Genomic DNA, 24,345 nt, shown 5'->3' with positions numbered 1-24,345 from the left:
AACCACCGCCTTAGATGATAAGAAAAATAACAAATGATGGTTATAAATGTCCCTATCTGTTTTTATCCTTCTCATAGGATGAGGCAACATGACGTGGGCCATAATCTGGGATATGAATGCCAAGCTTAGTCCTAGTTCTGTACTCGTCAGTGAACTCAAGCTAATCTTTTTAATCTCTTCAAGCCTCCAATGCCCATTTATATGAAATATGAAAGAGGGCTTCCTTCAAAGTTGTTCACAGTTTAGTGAGCAGATAGAGATAACCAACAATTACAATAAAAGCTTTAAGTTTACATTGGAAGTTTCCCACACCTTGCTAAGTAAGGAGACAGATGTTGGAGCCCTTGGCTAATATCTTACCAGATGTGTACATGTGTTGTGTCTTGCTGTTGTCATAGGGCAAGAGCAGTGCTAGCTGCCAGGCTTGGTGCTACCACCACTCTTCTGAGCTGACACACCCATGTGTCCTACTGTCTTTCTCATGAGGGTGAAGTCATTCTAGTCTCTTGCCTTCTTAGCTTCTTACCCACTTCTAAGTTCTAAACAGTGTGAAGAACTTCTCTGTTCACCCCTGTACATGAAGACTGAATAAGTAACAATGGAACCATTCCAGTACCACTGGCTTCCACGGGTGTCGCAAGCGCCTGTAAGGGCAGTCACTACATTTCAGTCTCTTCTTGAAAGTCAAGGGGACATTAACCCCTTGGCAGGGCCCTATGTCCCTGCGTGGTACTCGTGACGTGAGTGGGGAACAAAGTCCCAGCACACAGGTTCAGATAGAGTAACACAGCTTTATTTAGGAGCCAATGTCCCTCCTGAGGCCAATGCTCTGGTAAACACAGAAGGTTATACAAAATAGAATAGAATTTAATAACGAACCAAGTCCCAGAGTCAATTGGGGTGGAAAAGGTCCCTGGTCTGGGAGAGGCGACTGGGCCCATGACAGGTCGGAGGCAAGCTGGTCTTGCAAGGAAGAACCTCAGAAAGTCCCAGAGTATCGGAGTATCGTGGCTTGCACCTCACAGAGGGTCTTAGCCAGAGCGCCCAGGCAGACTTCTCACAGCATTGCTCTGGAATTCTGCTTTTTTCCTCTTTTCCTTGGACTTGTTTACTTCTTAGGTGATAACCAGAAGTTGCTTTGGTAAATGTGTTCATCACTCAATTTTATTATGCTGTTTCACACAAAAACATGTTTTTTACTTCACTCTTATCAGTGCAGCCATAGTCCTGTCCCTACTAGTAAACAACTTGTTTGGCAAACCTCAATCCAACATATATATTTTATATGCTCTATACAACTGGCCACTTTACAATGATCACGGATACCCACATTACTCTCCTCTCAGTTTTGCCATGACAAGGTCATTCCCTGGCCAACAACAGCCCAGTGGTTACCCTGCCAGCACTCCAAAGTCCTGTGCAAACACCCTGTAGAATTATCAATATGAAACGCTGCAGATAAAAGATTTTTGTTGTAAACCATTTTTTTTTTACTATTTAAAATAACATCCACATAGAACAAAGGCCTATCTGTATCTTTATTGCATGCCAATGTAAAAGATAAAGTTGTGTTTATTTTTAATCATTTCTTGGAATCCAGCCAGATTTTGCAAAATCTGGAGATTTTGCTTCTGGGGAAACTTTTAACTGTTTAGTTTCTTATCATATGGTTTGTGAATAACCCAAACCTCATGGTTTTTCTTCAGTCCCCTCCATCTTTAGCCCTTCCTACCATTCAGAGTATCTTTGAGTATAGAGGAAGAACTCAATCTCTTAGGAAGTTCACTTTTTTATTTTTTACTTAATTTACACAATATTTTGTAAACGGTCACTTCTGTATAAATGTTAAGTCAGCTTAATGGAACTGAGCCCACTACGTGGTAACAGATGTGGTTATCACTGGCAAGTTTGGAATTTGTGTTGCATTAAGGATTCATATTCATTTCAGGGTTACTACCATGAATTTACAAGGTGGAACTTTATGAGATACTCTGTACCTAATAATGCTTCTTAAATTACTATGGCAGATCCCCATACCCACTGAATTTTCAGCAAAGCAGATTCCTTGCTCTCCATGAAGTTTGTGCGATAAGCCTAGTGCGGAAGCTACAACCAGACAAATACAGTCCCACAGATCTCCCCTGCACGGCCAACCTGGAGCTTGTGGCAATGCCAGGGTAACCAAGATAGGAGGCTGTAATGAAAAGGTTCATCACTATTCTCCCAAGTTCAGATAACTCATCTCTTCCTTGGAAAAGTGAGTGTTACACAGGTTTCTTCCATTGCATTTGGCAAAACAAAACCCAGGTTTACTGGCACTGCACCCCACATGAGATGGGCAGTATTACGTTTAATGGCCATGCAGGTGACGCACAGAGAAGAAATTAATATCTCTCAGATATGCCAAGTTCCAGAGGAAAAAGTAAGGCTAGAATGATCTCAGGCACCATGCTAGCATCTAGAGTCACTTTTCTTCAGTTCTATTTCAAAATGAGAAAAAAGTCACTCTTGAATCACACTCATTTTATTTCACAACAAACAATTGTGGAGATGTTCAGTTATTATCTCCCATTATTATTGCTATTACTGAATGCTGAAAGCATGCCTCTGTAAGACATTGCCCTCAGCAGCTCTGTATGCATTGTCTCTCTGTATCCATATGACAAAGACACAAGGTAGATATCACTTTCCACATTTTTGCAGATAAGAACCCCAAGGCTCAGTATTTGAATTGAAAAATTGCAAAACTTATGCTACACACTGGGTTCTTCCCCACCTTTATAAAGCTTCTTCATGCTGGTGACTTCATCAGAGCAGTCCATCACCTTCCTGTGTTTTCTCTAAAATCCAGTCTATGTACTCAGCAACTTTGCTGTAGACACCTGGTTGTCCCCTGCGGCCACAGCCTTCGCCCCAGCTGGTGATGCCCACCAAATGCCATATTCCGTTATATTTACAAACTAAAGGACCACCTGAATCTCCCTGCAGGTAAAAAAGCAGAATGATAGGAGGTTATGATAGATGTGCCTTTAAAATTCTGTAGTCACACCATACACACCACACACATTCAATTTCTTACAGATTTTCAGGTACCTCATACGCCTCACTAGTTGTTAGATGTGGTAAAACAACATTCTCACTAGTTGTTAGATGTGGTAAAAATGATTTAATTCAATAACATATTGTCCAACAAAAATATTTGACATCATCATTCCAATGCCAAATCAATGTAATATTCTTATATTTTAGTATAATTATTATATGTACAATTGTGCTCCCTTAAATTAGCATACCCTTGCACACGCACACGTACACATACACACATATTCAATTTGTTAGAGGTTACTTGTGAAATTATCAGCTCATTTGGCTCAGATGTTTTAAAAAACTATAATGAAATATGCTATTGGAAAATACATTTTGAAATGAATTTTCTCAAGTAGGCTATTTTACGTTTTTCATAACCAAGTGCATTACCTTACAAGCATCTTTTCCCCCTTCTTTATAGCCAGCACAGATCATCTGTTTGGTTATTTCATAACCTGTGTATCTTTTCTGGCATTCTTCCTTAGTTACCAAAGGAATATTTGCCTTTTGTAAGGTATTTTGGATTTCACCTATGAAGTAACCAACATATAACTTCAGGAGGAGGAAATAAAATAAATATGGACATAGACTAAAGTCTTAAAGCAAATCAGAATGATGAACTTTGCATTAAGGTCATTTCTTTAGGTATAAATATTAAAGATGAGAAGGTAGAGTTATGCACAACACATGCAAACACACACACAAACACACACAGATGAAAAGGAAGGAGGGAGGGAGGGAGGGAGAGAAGGAGAAAGGGAGAGGGAGACGGAGAGGGAGAGAGAGAGAGAGAGAGAGAGAGAGAGAGAGAGAGAGAGAGAGCTGTATTATTAGCTAATGATGCAGTGTTGGGACAACCCTAGAACCCTAGTGTCACAGGATACTTTGCTTCCATATTCTATGCCATTCTCTCTTAAAAGTTTCTTAGAAATTCCCTCTTGTTGTCTACATTCCCAAAGCCTGAAAGTTCTTACCTTATAGTTTTTATTTTATATGTTAACAATGATAATTTTAAAATATATGGCTTTTGGGGAAACCTCTAGCAATAGAGCAGTAGTTTGTTCTTCAAGTGAATGCAAGTGAGTTTTCCATGAAGAACAATTTATTGACGAATAATTTAATTTCCGTCAGTGTCCAGGTTCCTCTTGGATATACGTTGGGAGCTTTCTGTGTTTTGTTAAGTTACTTTTAAATCTTCCTGTCTCAAGGTACTAGCCAAAAATTTGAAAATTTTGAATTAGTTGAATAAAGGACTGAATTAGGAGGGATGGAAAGGTCTTGGCAAGCTGCATCCTTTTGTAAAAAATGATACAAATATTATTACTTATAGTGTCTATCAGGAACATAATTTTAGAAAGGGAGAATGATCTGTTCCTGAAATTTTTCAAGGGCAATTGAAATATCCCAAGTATCCATAAGCAGGTTTTTTAACCTAGGTTCCATGGAAAGAATTTCACGGTCTATAAGCTTGGATAGAAAAAAAAAATACATCCTTATTTTCATCAACCTCAAACTAAAGTATGACATGTCCTTCAATTATGAATGCAGGCAACAGTCCCAGGTGTTTTAGCTGTACCTTTGACTTTGCCATCAATATAAAGCACAGACACTTTCCTGTCACATTACAGTTGTGACAGATAACTGAAATTATCATTTGTGCTCAACACAATTTCAAAGTTATGGTAGTAACTAGAACAACTTGCTGATGAATATATTAACAAAGAAGCATATGTGTTACTGTATCATATCTTTTAAAAAGCAGTTTTGCTAACTGTCTTGCAATCTCATTGGTTGCTTTTGTAATCCTGTGTGTCTTATTTAAGCATTTAAAAGCATCGTTCAAGAAGGAGTTCATAGATGGGAGGGCAGTTGGTGTTGCTGAGTAAAAACGGTGAAGAGATTAAGAAGCACAAATTGATAGTTACAGAATAGTCACAGGGATGTAAAGAATAGTATAGGGAACATAGTCAATAATGTAATAACAATGTAGTAACAACAATGTATGGTGCTAGGTGGGTACTGGACTTATCAGGGGTATCACTTTGTAAATTATATGTCTAACTACTATGCTGTACACTTGGTTGAAATTAATATGATACTGAATACCAACTTTATTTAGTCGAAAAATAACCAAAAAATATTGAGAAAGAAAACAGTGATTCTTAGGCTCTATCTGATTACAGGAAGGAAGCATGAAAAAAACACGATGGAAAGCCAGCCACACAAAGAGAGGGTGCGTCTGCCTGTGTCCCGGTCATGAATGTAAAGGGAGCACCATGGCATTGGGAGATGGGAACACTGCTAATGCTCTAATGCTGAGGACAGGATGGGCTTCGGTGGGCGTGTTAGCCCTACGTGAGACCAATCCTTTATGTGAAGACAAGCAAATGATCTTATCATAGAGTAAGATGCTTAAAAGTTTACCTTATTCATTCTTCCAGGCCCAAGCAAAAATACATCTTCTCAAGAATCACTGCACAAATATTTGAGAAGGAATAGATTGGCAAGATCATGAGTTTGGATATAATTTTAGACAGAGGCCTATTGAGCTGATCCACTCCAAGTTCTTTAACATATAAGACTTGCTTTAGGAACAACATTTAAAATATCATACTGTACCTCTTTCCTTTGTGTAGCCCCATCCAGTTACCCAACAGTTAGTATAAATTGCATTTGTGTCATCTTTGGAAGGGAGACATATTGGTTTTTGGAATTCTGAAAGGTATTTTTTAAATTAGAGTGTGGTTAAAGTTATGGACATTGACTTTAAAAATACAAACTTTTCTTTTCCCACATTCTCTTTCTATAGAGTACCACCAAGAAGAATCACCCTTTGCTTCCTGCTCAGTTTCTAAGGTCAATGATCTAGTAAATTTCTCATTGTTAGAGTCATTTTCACATGACATATTTTTGGTGTGAAATTGTCTGGATTAAATTTTAAAACTCAGAACCCACATTTACTGTCAACAGCATTTAGAAGTTATGTCTCTTATTCTTTGTATGATATATTTAATGGTAATATCAGAGTCTCTACACTGTTTCAGTCACTGTTTTAAGTGCTTTAACTTACTGGCTTAATTATTATAACAACTGTGGGGACAAAGCCAGGAGTGCAGTTTCCAGACTCTTGGCCTCACATGGAAAGGTGTTGACTTAGGTAGCAAATGGTCATCAACTGTGATTGGATTGCCATCAGCTGTGGCTAGTTGGCCATCAGCTGTAACCAGTGAACCATTGGCCACTAATATAACTGCTGTGGCTACGCTAGCAGCGGATGGTGGCTGAGCTAGCAAGATGGTGGCGGGGCTAGCAAGCGAGGATTGCAGTTAGCATGGTGGATTGCTAGCAAGTGGGGTTGGTTGGTTGGCAGAGAAGCGGTCAGCAGGTTGCAGATCGTGTAGATCCTGTATCTGGTGTCTCCAGTCCAGCCCCGAGCGAGACTATAGTGGTATGACTCCCCTATCTATGGCTCCATGGGTGTTCCTTTTTGGCCTCACCATATCCTGCGTTCTTGTGCGGGGAGCGGGACTAGAGACCCTGCATGACACCCAGCATGACAACAACCCAATGGGGTAACTATCATGCTCATTTTACAGATGAGGAAGTTTGAGTTGCAAAAGGATGAAAGCAACTTGCCCAACGTTACAGGATTGTTAATGGACCCAGTGGGCATTCAGCCACTTTGGGGCTTTGTACCCACAAGGCAGCACCTCCACCTACCATGTTACTGTATTCTCAGAGCTTCCTTCTGCATCAGTCTCTCCACTGTTCAAGTTACACCTGGAAATTAACATCTGGCCCCACTTGCCCTCATATAGTTTCAATATGCCTAAACCCAAATCAACGGTAATTCTGCTACACTTGTCAACAAAAGCCATGCTTCCCAGATGGCAAAGACATTTCTATGTCTATTATTCCAATTATGCATAAGCAGTTGTTTTCCTACCTGAAAGAACTAATGAACATTTCTTGCCTCTTAAGGAGAGGAGATTTTATGTCAAGTCACTGTTCTTATCTTCCCTGGCAATCCTGACCTTCCCCCAACACCACCAACCAGAAAATAAAGACAATTTCTGCAGATTCTGCCCTTTCATTCAAATTGCTGTGAAAACTTAAACTAATGCCATTCAGCTGGACAGCTTCTCCTTAATTGTGCTACGTACCAGTATAATTCAAAGGAGCCTCAAGCTTTATTAAGGCAATATCATGAGCAGTTTCTGAGATATTATAATTTTGGTGAATAATAATCTCTTTTATTTGTGAGAAAGGTGTTTCTTTTGTTATCTCTGACAAATTTAAAATGCCAGCATAAATGCGCCAAATATCCGAAAAGGGAAGCCTAGGAGAGAAAAATAAATACCTATTTAAAACCAGAAATGCTAGCCTTTAATATTGGTCTTTTTTCTTTTCACTTTACCTTTCAAAAAAAAAAAAAAAAAAAAACTGGGAAGAAAATACTACATGTGACATGCTTTTACTTACCTAATGTCTCCTGCTGGCAGTTTGTCATCACTCACACAGCAGTACTGAATAGCTGAAGATTTAGTTAATAATACTAAAAATATACATTAATGTAATTATTTCATGTTTACTCTAAGTAAAATTACAAGAATGTAACTGACCCATTCTGAAAGAAACTGTGGTCAGGACAAACTCTAGTAATGTATCACGGGGAAATCATGCTCAGTTCACCAAACCTGAACGCAATTGCTCTCATAAAATTCCGAATTGTCAGGAAGTCAGACTGAGTTTACACAAGCCCTTCTAATAGGGCAAATGAGGGGAGACATCAGTGGTATTTAAAATCTATCCATTTATATTTTGCGAAGTGTGAAAATTTAAATTAACTCTTTGAATATGAACATATACAAAGGCAATCTAAAATTATTACTTAAAACAAAGTCTTATTTTGTGTAAATACATGGAAATTTTTATCATCGAGAGAGTGGTCCAAGACATGCACAAAACTCTGGAGGAAATAATGGAGATATCAGGTGCAAAGTGGCTTTCTTTCAATCAAGTCACAGTGTCTCCATGAATATTAGCTCTTATAAGCAAAAACAACACCGAGCCTTCAAAAATGAAGATTCTTAACATAAATTGGTGCAGCCACTCTGGAAAACTTTATGGAGGTTCCTCAACAAGTTAAATCTAGACCTACCATCTGATCCAGCAATCCCACTCCTGGGTATATATCCGAAGGAAACAAAATCATTATCTTGAAGAGATATCTGCACTCCCACATTCACTGCAGCATTATTTACAGTAGCCAAGATATGGAAACAATCTAAATGTCCATCAACAGATGAATAGATAAAGAAAATGTGGTATATGCAATGGAATATTCTTCAAACATAAAAAGAAGGAAATCCTGCCATTTGCAACAGCAAAGATGAAATTTGAGGGCATCACACGAAGTGAAATAAGTCAGACAGAGAAAACAAATACTGTATGATCTCACTTATATGTGGAATCTAAACTATCTGAACTCAGAGAAACAGAGAGCAGATTAGTGGTTGCCCAAGGTGTGGAGGTAGGGGATGAGCTAAGGTGTGCAAAGGGGACAAACTTTCAGTTATAAGATGAATGAGTTCTGGTGACACAATGTACAGCATGGTGACTATAGTTAATACTGTATTGTACACTTGAAACTTACTAAGAGAATAAATCTTAAAAGTACTCACCACAAAAAAAACACCCAAAGCCAAACTGTAACTATGTGAGATGAGAGATATGTTAACTAACCTGATTGTGGTAATCATTTTGCAATATATACATGTATCAAATTATTATATTGTACACCTTAAATTTACACAATGTTATATGTCAATTTTATCTCAATAACGCTGGGGGGGGTAGATGAAAATTCTTGGTCCCAAACCAGGGTTCATTTACTAAAATGGGAAACAACTGTTGCCCTTCACAGGATCTTTCCAACATCCTTCCCCTTAGCAATGCCACGTACAGCAGAGCTCCAACTGCAGGCTCTTGCTGTTGCTATATGGCAACTTATGGAGGATCCTTGCTTAGCCCACCTGTGCCCCTGGCTGTTCTACTTCTGCAGCAGTATCCCGAATCCTGGTACACGGTAACTGGGGGAGGGGGAAATTCTACGAAAACAAACAATACTTTTTGAAAGCGATCAAGTACCTTTGATTTTAGGGCTAATAGTATCTCATTTGCTTATTCATAAGCTTTGTCCATTTTTATATTTCTTATCTAATCATAGCTTATATTTTTTGAGTAATTTTTATGTTCCAGGTATAGTACTAAGCATTTTAAGTATGTCTCTTCCTTCCAAAAACTTTATGAATTAGATACTGTTATCATTCATATTTTACAGATAGAAAATAAAGCTAAGATAATTTACAAAGTGCCCAAGGTCATTTATACCTCTAATAAGTGACAGAGCTGTGAATCAAGCCCCATTCTCACTACAAAGTCTAAGTGTTTTAAAACTTTAAAATCCTGCGATGGGTATTATTTGCCTGACAAAGTAGAAATATTACATCAAATTATATTCATTGAAATATATAGGATAAAAAACTATCACATTTTTGTTTTACTGATTACTATTAATATCACTTAGGACATTTGTGAATCTATGGGTCTGAAAAATCATTCTTTGAAGAATGATTTTGGGAATGGTCAGTGGAGGTGGCAGCAGTTAGGACTTTTTTACGTATTTATTCTTTAAAGCAGGAGATATTTCCCAGGGAGCATTAGTCTTGCAAACACACCCCACTCTGGTCTGATGGGTCAGATTGATCCGTGTGTAGGCCCTACTAGTTGTCCAGCATTTTGAATACCATTTCTGCTTTAAAATGTGTTTTTTTTTAGTTAAAAAAAGAATAACCTTTCATTAAGAAATTGTCATGATGATGGCGAAATTGATTATAGGTTCTTCAAAACACAAAGGCAAGCTAAGACCCTGGATAAGATGTGGCCAAAACTTACTCGTCAAAGCAATGGGCAGCAGTTAGGACCCACTGTTGTCCAATGATTGACCCTCCACACACATGGGTCTGGGCTGTCAGCTTCACTTGCAGACTGACCTGCCAGGGCCACTCTCCCCAAGAAGAGTTGGTTCCTCCAACAACGCGTGCATCTGTTTTTGTACAGACTAGAAAGAGAGTGTTGAAATTAATGGCTGGAATTAGAGGTGACTCAGAGTCCTCTTCAGCCACGAAAGACATAAATACATACTTTCATTACATAAAACTAAGCAATCTCTGAAAACAGTAAGGACATCCCTTTATAGTTCTGTGAAAAAGTGAGGTTTACTCACCAGAGCTGTCCCCACTTTTACACAACCTCAAAGAATAACCGGACCGCGCTTGTTTCCCATGTGTAATTCCAGTCGGGGAACCGTCCAAAGATAATCGTAAGGAGCACTTACATCTAGATGAAATGATCCGTATAAAGATTAAACCTTCACAGAGTGGGGAAGGTCATGAAATTGTCTTGCCGACTGTCTTAGAAAAATAAACTTTCACTAACTTCTCTCCTCTACAGTCTTCTGGGAGTGAAGAATAGGTAAAAAACTGACAGCGAACCATCTTCGTACAAGTGTCTTGGCAATCATTAACTCCTTTAACGAAGGTCACATTCAGTTCTTCTCCTCCAAAATCAACTCCTGCATAAATTTTGGAATGGCAGGGCTCTGTGCCAATTATCAACAGAAGAAGATATAAAATGAAAACAGCCATAAGCCATATTTACATAAGTTTCTGGTACACTGAGGACTGTTTCACTAACTATTACTTGTTAGAAGATCATAACATTTGTCACATTGTATGTATTATTATTGAATCACATTACCAGGAAAAGTTCGTTTGCACGTTAAAAGGCTATATCCAGATAAAGTGTTTTCCTGAGGAGTCGGGGAACTCGGTGTCCCACTTTTGGAAGTCTTAAGTAAACAAATATTTCTATTGAAACAAAAAACAAAAAAAAGAGAGAAATAAAGAAAACTGCATTAAAGGCAAATAAACAACATCTACTAGGAAAAAAAATAAAAAGCACCTCTGAAACTTTTATTCTGCTGAGAAACTGTTCAAAGTAAGTTAGGCTGCAGGATTCTCATAAATTACAGAGATTAAATGTAAATCGAGCCACATCTCCCTCTAAAGAAAAGTGATAGCCACAGACAACCAGAAAAGAGGAGAGTGGTAAAATTCCACCTTCTGATTGAAAATAAAAAGAGAGCAAAGAACAAATTCTGGGGGTTCATGCTGCTGATGCTATTATATAACTAGATATCCTTCTCTTAGCTCTATCTTGTATATAAAGAAAAGGGTGGGTTATCTGAGGGTAAAGAGATCAAACCAGAATCTTGATCAGGATAAACAAAGGGTCCAGTTAGAACCAATGAGTTTAAAGGATATGCTGCCAGTGAGTGGTTTTTCAAGCTAATACAAAACATCAAGATCAGTAAGAAAGGTATCAGATCCTTTTTTGTCCATGGCTGTTGTTTCCTTGATTCAAAGGTATGTTTAAGTAAGAGAAGGGAAGTAGAAAAATCTGCTAATCTCTTTACTAATCTCTTCCTGGCAGAAACGTATCCACTTAAACGGCAGGTTCAAGAGTTTGAGGGAAATTAAGAACATTAAAAAAAAAAAATTCAAATGATAAAATTAAAGAGATGACAGCCCAGCAACAAACATTACACATTCAAACTCACCTTTGTGATTCTGTATTCCAGGCATTAGTATAGAATGTAAAGAAGAGGCAGTTGGGGTGATAGGTACAAATGGTTCGACATACGAAAGCATCTGGAGTGATGACTCTGGCAACATCCACATCCGAAAATGCAAGGTGTTGGAATATGTTCATGTGGCAACCTGTGAGCTCAGAGGGAAGATGTTACTCAATAAATGACATGATTGTAAATTTGCTTGTACTTTGTCATCATAACTAAGGAAATTATGACTACTTATTGCTCATTAACACTAAACATCCTAAGTGAAAAAATGTCAGTGTATCCCCAAATTTGTTGTTTGCCATTTAGAAGAAGGCAATATTGTTGAAACTCTCATAAAAGACAGATTCCTAAGCCAGAGAAATAAAAGATCTCAACCTATGCTCTTAGCTTCAATCCAACCAGTGCAAAGCATTTAGGTTACTCAGCATGGGTTCATATTTTCTTTATATTACCTTTACCCTAAATTCTATGTCTTAGGAGCATGAGATTTTGTTTTATATTCTCCTGAATATTATGAAAAATATTTTAATAAAAAGAGATAAAGAAAAATATCAGGTAGCTAACAAAAATGCCATGTGCTCATTGAAATTAGAACAGAAGAAAATCTTATTTCTTAATTACATTTTTATTTGTGTTCATATTATGTACTCAGTTTACATAATTTGATAACACAAATTTTATTAAAATATGGAAGCTTAAATGATAGGACAGAAGAAGGACAGAAGAACCTAATTCAAATCAACATAGTTGTATCGAGAGAGCGCCCCCTCTAACATAGTATCTTCATATGGGCAGTCTGGGAAATCAGGCCTCAACTGTTTAACTTTTTTTCTAAAAACATAGACTCTTGAAGCTGGACGGGAACTTATATATCATCTATGCCAACCTATAACTACATGCTCTCAAGGATATTCCTGACACGTTATCCAACTTTTACTTAGACATTTATATTGATAAGAGCTCATTACATAATGACAAGGCCCATTTCTTTTCTGGACTACTCTAAGTGTTGGGAATTGTTTTTTTCTTGTTTTCTTCACGGTAGTACCTACCTAGCTCTGCTTTATGGAACCACACAGATTAGTCTAATCCCTTCCCCAATGACCTTCAAAAAACAACAAAAAAAATGAAGATAGTCATCCTAACTCCTTTTTAGGTTAAATATCTTTAACTTACTCCTTTAACTTTTTAAAAAATTTCCCGTTACTTCTAGATATAATACCACTCTGGTTACTTTCTTTTAAAGTGCTCTAGTTATCCATTGCTCCATACAAAATGTGGAACACAGAAACGCAGAACAGAATACAACTTTTCAGTCATGCTCTGAATCGAGAATGACTGCTATTGAATACACTGTTTCTTTTGGAGTGATGAAATATTGTGGGACTAAATATTGACCACTGGCTCACAGTTTTGTGAATACACTGAAAACCACTGAATTGTACATCTTAAAAGGATTAATTTTATGCTAAAAATTACATATCAAATTTTTAAAACCTACTAAGAAAAAACAATGTGTATATATTACATAAAAATATAAAACTTGAAAAAAACAGAAAAGATGTGAATATTAAAAATTAAATAATCAGTACCATTTAAACCAATAAATCTGGTACACACCATGGAGGGGGTGCACTGGGGAAGAGAAGAAACAAACAGAAAAAGAGATGCATTGCTGCTGACTCTCCCCAATCTTCCAAGGAAGGGGTCCTAGTCCAGCACCCAATATAGGGCTTGGCAGAGTAAGCCCTTGATACTGTGAAGAACTGGCTATCGCGATTTGGTTTCAAAAACAACTTATCATTAACAACCTGGTATACTAAATAAGGTAGAATATCATGCCAGTTTTCTAGATAATTCAACAGAAATTACCTCTCTGTTTGAAACTACAGGGTTTCATTGATTCATTATGTTAGAATCATTTCACTAGATAATGGACACCACCAAGAAACTACCTTATAATTTTCTCTACACTATCACTGTAGTAGTTTCCTATTGCTGCTGTAACAAATTATCATACACTAAGTGGTTTAGAACAACACAAATTTATGTTCTCACAGTTCCGGAGATCAGAAGTCTGAAATTGATCTTACTGAGCTAAAATCAGGATGTTGGCAGACTGTGTTCTTTTGGAACGCTGTGTAGGAGAAACTGTTTCCTTGCCTTTATCACCTTCTCGAGGCCACCAAATTCCTTGGCTCAGGAACTCTTTTTCTGTCTTCAAAGCCAGCAGTGTTAACATCTTCAAGTCTCTCTCTCTCTCTCTCTCTCTCTCTCTCTCTCTCTCTCTCTCTCTGTCTCTCTCTCTCTTCTTCTGCCTCTTTCTTATTCTTATAAGGACCCTGGGACTACGTTGGGTCCATCTAGATAATCCAGAATAATCTCCCACTTCAAAGTCCCGAATGTAGTCACATCTGTCAAGCTCTTCTTACTGTGTAAGGTAGCATTCGCAGATGCCAGGGATTATGATATGAACATATTTTGGGGAGGAGGGCTCTTATTCTACCTGCTACAATCATGTAGTGAAATAGCAGGCATGGAGTTACCAATTTCTGAGAGAGCACAGGGCTTCAGTGAGAATCCAGATACCACATTTGCCAGCACCTTTATACTGGTCGGTGTTCCTGTTGTACTATGCTTTAATAAACAGTTGTTCCTGAATGTGAAGAAAAGAGATTATTTTGCTTCTTAAACTGCAAGGTGCATACAGCAGTCCATTTTTTATTGAAATAATCAATGGTCCATGAAAAAAAACAACAATCTGAACAATGACTTTGATAATGAGTAGGTCAGGGAATTGCATTATTAATTAGACATCTTTCTCCTCTACAGAGGGAAAGTGAGGGTGAGAATGGGGTGGGAGACATTATTTAATAAGACATTACTCTACTGAACCCTCATTCCACAAGCACAGCCTATCTGCAAACCAAATGGAAATTATTCTCTTGAGGAAAAATGACACCAAAATTAGTAAATAAGGAGAGTGCTTATGTCTAAAAGCCGATTGGTTTTCAGTTGAAAAAAAAAAAAAGGTTGTGAAGAATACAATTAAATCATAAAATCACTATCACAAAAAACAAACACTATGAATTTACTTACCGGTGTGCTACATTGTGAAATGTTTGTGTGGCATATGAGAAAAATTTGCAGTGAATGTCATTGGTGCACTTTTTTTGGCATTCTTCAACACTTGTAACAGTAGATACATTAAAATTGACTCCTCTCATATCAATTCCTTCATAAATGTTTTTGTGGCAAGCTGTACAAATAAAATGCATACAGCAAATTAAGTCAGTTTCCCTTCTAGAAATAGATCATCAATTTGGGGTAGTGTGGTTTTGAAAGATAATATTCTGTTTTTGGCAACTGACCTATTAATTAGGGGACTTAGAAGTTTTGTTCCATTACCAAATGATCAAACTCTGCTTGAAATAAACATGTCCCCATGTTTTAGAGCACTAGTATAGAAAAGGGGTTACTTTACTTCCAAAACTGCAAAGTGCAGCAATACAGGTGATATTTCATGCTGAAATTATCAATGAGCAGTGGGGGTAAAATAAACAAGGCAATAATAACAACGGCCGTGAGGATGTGTGTGGGATTTGCATTAGTAAGCAAACTGATGTGCCTTCAACCTTTTGGACTGAGTGAAGGAGCTTCTCTAGCTCTTTGCTTATTTCTCAGCTTTCAACTATTCCCATCTGATTACAGATTGCATCTGTAAGCCCTGTCATTGATATCTATGTGTAATACCATGATCATAAAATGTGGAGAGTTCTTGTATGTGCATGATGAAACCATTTCCATTCTTGCTTTAAAAATTTGATGGAAGGAGAACTGACTCTGGGTGGTGAACACACAATGTGGTATAGAGATGACGTATTACAGAATTGTACACTTGAAACCTATGTAACTTTACTATCAATTGTCACCCCAATAAACTTTAATTAAAAATTGTTTTTCTAAAATTCCCCTTAAGCACTTTTTCAATTAAATTATATCTTATATATAAAATAAAGATAGATAATTCTTTTTAGACAGTGAACCAAATTTATGAGTTAGGCTCTTTTTTTTAAAGACTCAAATTTTTTAGTGGGACTCTTGGTTAAGGAAACCAGCAGAATAAACCATAATCTGTAGTATATACATTTCCACTCATAAGAAGTATAGTTGAAGAAGTCACAAAACTAGATTTAATGATGGGAATGACAGAAAATGTACAAAGTATTAGAAAAACAGAATATGGAGGTGGCAGGGCACTGGATTATTCATGATGGTTCATTCACACATGTTAATGCAAATTAGAGAAATAGAATCTCTTTCAATTCTGCTGCACATGAAAAAAGATACAAGAATTGGAATGGGATACTTATAAACCAAAACTTTTCTTTATGGCTAGTTGAAAGCTATAAACGTACTTCTAAATATTTTAAAGTAAAATTGGTCCTGAGTTGAGAAACTTTATTTGCCTGGGATCAGTTTTTCGCTTTAATTTCCTTTAAGGTATTTGGGCAAGGTTAGAAGGGAACATTAAATCAAATTCTGTACGTAGACTAAATTTTTTGGCAGGGGAAGAGGGAACAATAAGGAATATTTAGAATGGCCCAATATTATTTTTTCTTCAAATTTCACCATAATGCTATAATTGAAAATAATACTTAACTGAAGAATTTATACTAAATTATATTAAGATATAAATTGATCTTATAAAATAGGACGTGTACTCCTCCTCAGGTAATCTACATATTGGCTAAGTCAGGCCCCATGTTTATAGCTAAGGACTGCTTACTTCACAAACTGCAGGCACAGAATGTGTATGTGTATTGAGGGAGTGGTGTTATGAGGGAGGACAGGATGGGAAATGTATAAACATCTGAAATTTGAGGCTACGAGATTAACTATAGATAGGAAAGATAAAATAGCAATGCTGCACAGTCACAACATAGTTATTTTAAGGTTCTGCTAACCTATCAGTTAAGAGAATTTGTTTTAGTACTTTTCATTTGCAGATCAATCATGTTAGAGATATAGTTCACTTGCCTTAAATTTCTTAGGATATGGTCGAAAATTGTTTCATAAGATATTAGTAGCAGTAAGCATTAGAATTAGTTTCCTGGCCTTCTACTCCTCACCTTTCTTCTAAGAAATGTTATTCTTGGAAAGATTTGCAGAGCCTAGTCCTTCAATTTGGGGTTTAACAGAATTTAACTTCAGCATGATTGACATTAGAGAGTAGAGAATCTTTCTTGTGGGGCTCTCCCAGTACCTTCTGGAATGTTTAGCAGCATTTCTGGCCTTTATTCACTAGATGTTAGTAGCATTTTCCCCTACCTCCCTCCAAAGTTGTGACAACTAAAAAACATCTCCAAATATTGCCAAATGTCCCCTGGAGAAAGGACAAAATCACCCCGAGCTGAGAACTAGAAAGAACCACTGGTGTATAAATTACCATCAGGTGAAACAGGGAAATACCCTCTGTGTTGTCTTTAAGATTCTTATCTGGAATCAAGGGGAGACTATGGTTTGGATCTGCATTCGCTGTCTGCAAGCCTTACACTGTAATGCTAGCATCATAAAAAATAGAGGCTCACTAAGCTGATAAAGATATGAGCTATATCCAGAACACTGCTTCGTCCCTGTCATCTTCCTAAGGGTTCCCTTCCAAAAGCCCGCGAGAATGCAGACTTTGAGCAGAAGTTATTTTAAGGTAGACTCATTATTTATTGAAATTTAGCAAAGAAATCTACACCTTACCACTTATTCGATGACCACATTGCTTTAGGGAATGCCCAGAAATTGCCCTTGTCCGTGCCACACGTGGCAGAGTTCCTGTAATACTGTCTTTCAAGAAACAGCCAAACCTGTTTTTAAAAGTAGCTTCACTTAGAAAGTAGAACAAAAAACATACATTGAGGACATGTCTAGCATTTTTCTACACCAATAACTATAAGCAGGAATAAGGAAACTCTTACAGCTTCCCTGATACTTGCTGGAAAGAACATTCTTAAAGGCAATTCCATACTATCTAACAGCCTTTGTAATACCTACCTTCAGCATTGTTTTCCTTTACATTCACATTTTTAAGTACAGAAAGTCAATCATATTAAAGAGTTAATGGTGTTTCCTGTGTTTCTAAACTTTGGAGGATTTAATTTGGGGGATTTAATCACCAACTATTTTTCCAATGCTTGCTCTTTTCCAGTTAATAATATATATTCACAGGTGCACATACCCCCAAGCATACCATGGGTGCCCAAATTGGTCACAACCTCTGGATCTTATTCAATTACATTCTCAACAAAATGCCTGCTTTCTATTATGTTTTCTTATGACTGTGCTATCTACGGGGGTCATGAATCACATAGGAAGTATGTGTCCTTGTTTGGGTAAAATATTCACCTGTTATTAAATCCTTTCTTGAGACAATCTCTTAACCCAATGATTTACAAGCATTTTCCTTGAAGCCTTTGATAGAAAATGACTAGCTTTCACTACTTTCAGTGAATACAGCATTTGTTTAAAATGCAGATTTCTAGGCCCAAGAGACTTTGGATCAGTAGGTCTGGGCTTAAGCGTAAGAATCTGCTTATGTACGAACCACTTTAGGTGATTTTGATGAAGCTGGTCCTTGAATCCCACTTGAGAAACATAACCCTGTGATATGCTAAGCTATTCTACACACAACCGATTCTATTTTGAAAACTGACTGGCTTCTCCAATAATGAAATATCAACTTTTACCTTTTGCGTGTGTCAGTTGTTGAACTTGCAGGAAGAAAACTGAATAGCAAACACCTCGGGTGGAATGTGCACATCATCTGACAGTGCTGGGCGTTTGGGGTGTACATGGTGGTTACATCCCCACCTTTGAAGAAGGTATTTTTATATATTCGAGTCAGGCACCCTGTAATATAATCATTGGGAAAAAAAACAAAACCCTATTTATTTGGAAAGAACGTAAATAATACTTTTGATATGAATGTATCTTTATTCTGAGCCTTCTTACTTCCTCCATGCAATACCCCAAAATCTTTACAATATGACTATAATTATAGAAGCAGAATGAAATATGTTAAGGCAACTATTTGAACAATGCATGATGTTAAAGTCATTTCATGGGTACTTCTGTATAAAATCTTGGTTGATTTTTATTAAATCATACAATAATTTACACATAAATTATTCCCAAGAAAATACAATCCAAGTTTGATTTCTTCCTGTCACTGAACATGTTATGAAAATATCATGCCTTAAAAATAACAATGTATGTTCTTTTTCAAAACACATCTCTCCTGGATTCTCACAATTTATCTGTAAGGAAGCTAGAGACAAGCTTTATCGTACGCATCTGACCCAGTTTTTATTTTTTACTTTTAAGAAAGAAATTAAGTAACTAAGTTTCAGGACAGTACAAACTTGCCCCAGATCCACAGGGTTAATGGAAGTGCTGGGACATAAACCCGGCTCTTCCAGCTTCCCATTTTGTTCCCTTTTCTACTGTGCAATGTTAAAAGTTTTTCCTCATCGCGGTTTAACTCAAGCAAACTAACAGTTATTGGGTATTTATTACTTTAGGAATGAGTGCAGAGAAGACAGTATTTGTTCAGTTTCTGCAAGCTCATTTTTAAGATAGTTTAAGCAAATGCATGTATACGCCAAATTGAAACCATTTTTGAACTACTTGAACATTGTTCACTGATCTAAAGTACCCTGCATCACATATTATTAGAGTATTGTTACCTTTACCATTTTACTCTTTCATATATTAAACCAGGGGTGTCCAAACTTTTTTCAACGTTTTTCACCAAGGGCCATATGCAGTAAAATACACAAACAGCCGGGCCACTCATTCAAGGTGAAGTACATATTGCCTCACCTGACTTATTTAAGTAAACTAAATATATGTTTGTAATTTGCTGCGGGCCAATTAAAAATGGATTGAGGGTCGCAGTTGACCCACGGGCCACAGTTTGGACACCCCTGTATTAAACTATTACTTTTAATATATGAATTTGAGTTTACCTTGAGTGACCGACTCAAAGGCTACTTAATAAGCTTTTCCAACTCAGGAAGCAGTTGGTCAACTGTCTATTAACGACCGGATATCCCCATGACAACCTTGTCCATCACCTAAGAGTAGGCATGCTTCAATTTTCATCAAATCTATTTTTGTATGGCCTTTCAAGGAACGGCAGCTTAGACTCATGTATTTTATTAAGCATTGAAGTTTAAAATTTCCTCTGCACTATCCCGCCCCCTGGAGATTCTGGCCCTGAGCTCTATGTGACTACCCAACCCAGCAGGATCATTTCTCTTCCTCTTAGAGGTGTGGCTAAGATGGCTTACCCTTGGGTAAGGCTTTTATTTAGAAAGAGAAGAGATCTCTTCATGTGGAAGCTTCTGGGAATACAAGTTGCCTAGTATACAAGACTAGATTTCATATACGCAGAAAATACTGAGTTGTTGGTCCAGTGAGAATTCTAGCTGCAGAGTGGCCAGTTTTTTAGACAACTTGTATTTTGGTTGATTCATAATTATTAGCAGCCATCTTCCTCCATCCAAAATGCATAAAGAAAGGTACAAACAATGACTGGTGCCAGCCTGGGAGTTCCCATTCAGCAACGGAGCCTCTGTGAACTGCCATGTGATTCCATCAATTGAAAGGGGGTAACTACAAGTACACCAACTTCAAGAGAACCAGAAAGAAAGTTCTAATAGGTTATTTGTTTATCCTAATAGATTGGTGATGATGATGATGATGATAGGCTTGTTTGTATTATATTTTAGAGTATACTTAAAATAGTTACATAAGTTATCTCATACCATAAAATATTATATTAATTATATTATATTACATTATATTATGTTACGTTACGTTACATTACATTACATTACATTACATTACATTATATTATATTATATTATATCACACTGGCCTGTGTCCATGGATGTTGGACATTGATCTTGTTTAAAAAAATTACATAATAAGGAGAAGAAAAGCACTCTAATTTTTAAAAATTGGGTGAAGGATATAAAAAGGTAATTTGCGAAAGAAATACAAGCGACAAGTAAGTATATGAAAAATTGTAAAGATGATAATGTGGGGACTAAAAAAATTAATTCTTTTCCTCCCACGTTCTAAATTATTTTAGCTGGGTTAATAATCAAATTAACAGAGATAGATTAACAGGAGAAAATCAAAAGTTTTAATACGTGTGCATGGGGAATTCACATAAGCATGAAAATTCCAAAGACAGTGAGGCTACACTGGGCATGCAAGACATTTTGGACAATGGAAAAAAGAGGGGCGACAAGGTCTTAGATTTCAGAAGTGAGAATGGGCGATTTACAGGTAGTTGACGAGTGAAACATACATGGCAGGAAAAGCCTTCTGGGCAACTCAGAAACAATGGGACATGGGGTATCTAGCGGACAGAAGCTGGCCTGATGCCCTCTTATTTACCACACTTAATACAAATTAGGCTAAGGGAGCACTCTAAGATTTCCTTCCTGAAGGAGGTTTCTCTGTCTGAATTTTTTGGGCAGGAATGAGGTGGAGGGGAGTCTCAAAGGTTCTTTCTGAGTCTTGTGTCTTAATAAACAGCTTAAAATCAATATCCCAAAAAGTAGCTTCAGCGTGGCAAAAGTTTGCCATCCTTCAATAATTATAGGCAAGTTAAAACAACTAGATGCCTTTTTACTCACCAGAGTAGCAAAAACTTTAAATGATCTAAGTTACCTGCATTAAGATAGTGATTCTGGTTGCAAATGATAAAAAAGCAAACAAACAAACAAAAACCAAAACCAAAGACAACCTAGTTCAAAGTGACTTGAGTGCAAACGAAACGAGTTGGTTCAGACTCCAAAGAGTGTATGGTATCTGGCTTCAAGAAGAACTGGATGCTGTGCTCAGCTGACCTCGTCAAAATACAAGCTGTCTTCATACATTTGCTCTGTTCCAGGGTGTTGCTTTTGCTCCACATAGTAGCAAGATAGTGCCAGATGTTCACCCCTCCGTATTCTCCCATAGTTTAAATCCAATAGGAAAAAAGAAATCCAAGTCTTATTTCTAGGTGTGTAAGCAAGTCTATTGCCAGGCTTTGGCTCCCATCAGGTGGTTGCAGCCAGCTGGAAGTGTGCACTTACTCATTGGTTCCAGCCTGCCTGAGTCACAGCCACAACGACGTGGACCAAAACCAGGAGGTAGCAGTTTCCCAGAAATCAATTAAGATACTGCTTCAGAAAGGTGAAAATATGCCAGGCCACAAAACAATTGATGACTATCGGAGTCGGCCTAAGTGGGGTAAATGATCACTCTCATCTGCTGGTAAAAAAAGTCAACTTAGGAATAACGTTTTGGAGACGATTTCATAATGCATGTCATAAAATCTTCAAAAATATTCACACCTTTGTATCTGGTGTTTTTATTTCCCAAAATTTATTCTACAGAAATAACTAAATATGTGTGCAAGAATGTGCATACAAAAATACCATGAATTGAGAAAAATACTAAGCTTCAAATAACATGTCTACTTGGATAAAAAGATAGCTATAAATGGGAAACATAAGTTATAAAAAACTATCTATAATGAATAACATCATTGTTAAATGTGTAAATACACATAATAGATAAATAAATGTGTAGGAAACTATCTGAAAAACTAAACAGAATTTTAATGATGGCCATTTATGAATTATAAGGTAGACAATATGAAGTTTCTCATATTCTGCTTATTTGCACCAATAACTTTCCTAGCATGATCACTATTTATTTATTTATTCATTGCTAAAAAGATAAAATTGAAGTGGCCATGGTCCACAGTGTTTCTGACTCAGCACTCAATAAATTTGTATATGGTAATGATTACAGCTCAGAAGAGCAATGAAGAAGGAGGTGACAGATGAAGGGAAGCTGTGGTTTGGGGAAAAAAACAAAACTTCTTCCTGAAGAAGGTATATCTCTTTACTAATGTAACTCTTACCCATCAGGTGTTTATCGTAGGCATACATCTGAGAGGTAAGTAAACAACAACCACTGTGATGTGGCCATCTTAACACAGAAAATGCCACACTCCACACTGATTAATGTAAAACGGTGTCTGTAATCATTCTAATTCTCTGAAAATGGAATGGAATGGATAGAAAGAGAAGTAGGATCAAAACTTGGTGTTGAAACTAGAACTATCCCAATAAATAGTTTCCTAAATTAAATTTAAACGAGATGTTTTCAATTCTTAAATGGTTCCCCAGTGACCTAAAAGAGTCACAGTAGGTACAGCGTACCCAGTATGACACTTGGGTTGGATCCAGATACTATAAAATGCCTAGCATTCTTTTGAATGTTCAGATAGTTGTGGGTGTTTTTTTTTTTTGTTTTTTTTTTGTCTAATGTTGCTACAGGGCTGATTGTTTTAAGATCTGCTTTGTAGAGAGTCCTTTCCAAACAGAAGTTTCTGTTAACACATACCTGAAAGCATTCTCCCTCCACCAAGGCTCCTCCCCCTGGTGTTTCTAGGGCAATACTGAGAAGGGTAGTTGCCTGAGAACATTAAAAAGATATGTCCTGACTTACTAAGGCCTAGATCCTTTTCCAAAGTTGTATGTCCAGTAGCTTTTTCCAGGGGTGGTATGTATTTCTTAACTATTCTCCCACACACCCTCAACTTGATGTCTTATAGATAATCCACTTACCACAGGAAACTGTAGCAAACAAACAAATGAAATAAGCTGCTTGCCTGAACCAAATCATCCTAAAAGAGAAAACAACACATGCATAACTATGCTGGTTGCAGATCACATTTAACATGAACCTTCATTTAAGGTGATACAAATTTTCTTTTAAATGCCTGTATTGTGAATCGAAGCACACAATTACCAATATAGAGAACAAGGGTTTTCTGTATATTTTGTGCCCAAGGACTTGGCACAAAATGCAAATTGAGATCTCTAGACTAATAATCATGTTTATTGCTCATTTGCCACATATGCTGTTAGTTATTGTGGAAAGGGAATTAGTAGGAGGAATTAAACAGTTGTGAATCCTCTTGATTTGAGCGGAAGGAAAATTATTGTAAATAATAATAATAATAATATTGTTCCAGATTCCCTAAGTAAAGAAAAGCTCTCAAAATATTCAAGCCCATTTAAGATTTTTAAATCAGTCAATATTCTTTCAATTTAAAAATATTTTCCACTTAAATATTCCCATATAAAAGAACACCAGTTCCTTGTACACTGTCTAAATATACAAGAAATGAAAACATAAAAGAATAGCGTCTTCATAAAGTAAAAACTATACTCAATTTTTAAATACCCTCTTTATTTGAAAGCAATCGGAATAACAGAAATTCTCTACCTGAAAGCACAGTTGCTTCTGTGGTTCTAGATGAGAGGGTCTCCCGCCACTTAAAAATGGACAGTCTTCGAGCTTTCCTGATGTGGCACTGCAGGCAGTATTTGCTTGGCTCTGACGTTGACTTTGGCTTTCTGCCAACTCTTTCAACTTTTTGCCCTGTCAACATAGTCTATGATTGTCCCATTCCAGTGTTCAGCTAT

The 24,345-nt window shown here is 37.0% G+C and overlaps 1 protein-coding gene across 1 annotated transcript; it reads right to left on the bottom strand.

The window, feature by feature from the left end:
* Positions 1–1,776: 1,776 nt before the first annotated feature.
* KLKB1 (kallikrein B1) lies at positions 1,777–24,235 on the bottom strand. The gene is made up of 15 exons (XM_081045845.1): positions 24,146–24,235; positions 23,482–23,540; positions 18,532–18,694; positions 17,546–17,652; positions 14,891–15,050; positions 14,338–14,447; positions 11,771–11,930; positions 10,909–11,018; positions 10,588–10,750; positions 10,376–10,488; positions 10,045–10,210; positions 7,251–7,426; positions 5,707–5,802; positions 3,478–3,617; positions 1,777–2,982 (listed from the first exon to the last, which is right to left on the bottom strand). Exons 2-15 carry the CDS (start codon positions 23,537–23,539, stop codon positions 2,809–2,811), a joined length of 1,896 nt encoding a protein of 631 aa, XP_080901971.1. The 5' UTR covers position 23,540; positions 24,146–24,235; the 3' UTR covers positions 1,777–2,808.
* Between the last annotated feature and the right edge of the window lie 110 nt (positions 24,236–24,345).

This window comes from Rhinolophus hipposideros, assembly GCF_964194185.1.
Source record: "Rhinolophus hipposideros genome assembly, chromosome: 4".
Classification (NCBI taxonomy): domain Eukaryota; kingdom Metazoa; phylum Chordata; class Mammalia; order Chiroptera; family Rhinolophidae; genus Rhinolophus; species Rhinolophus hipposideros.
This window is presented reverse-complemented; position numbering and strand designations above follow the sequence as displayed.

What these genes read in the sequence shown, in the direction of transcription:
- KLKB1 (XM_081045845.1), bottom strand. Translation starts at nt 23,539, where the DNA reads ATGATTTGGTTCAGGCAAGCAGCTTATTTCATTTGTTTGTTTGCTACA. An exon ending in TGGAATACAGAATCACAAAG is followed by an intron (nt 11,019 to 11,770) that starts GTGAGTTTGAAT and finishes TTGTTTCAATAG; the next exon opens with AAATATTTGTTTACTTAAGA. An exon ending in GGGCTACACAAAGGAAAGAG is followed by an intron (nt 3,618 to 5,706) that starts GTACAGTATGAT and finishes GTTACTTCATAG; the next exon opens with GTGAAATCCAAAATACCTTA.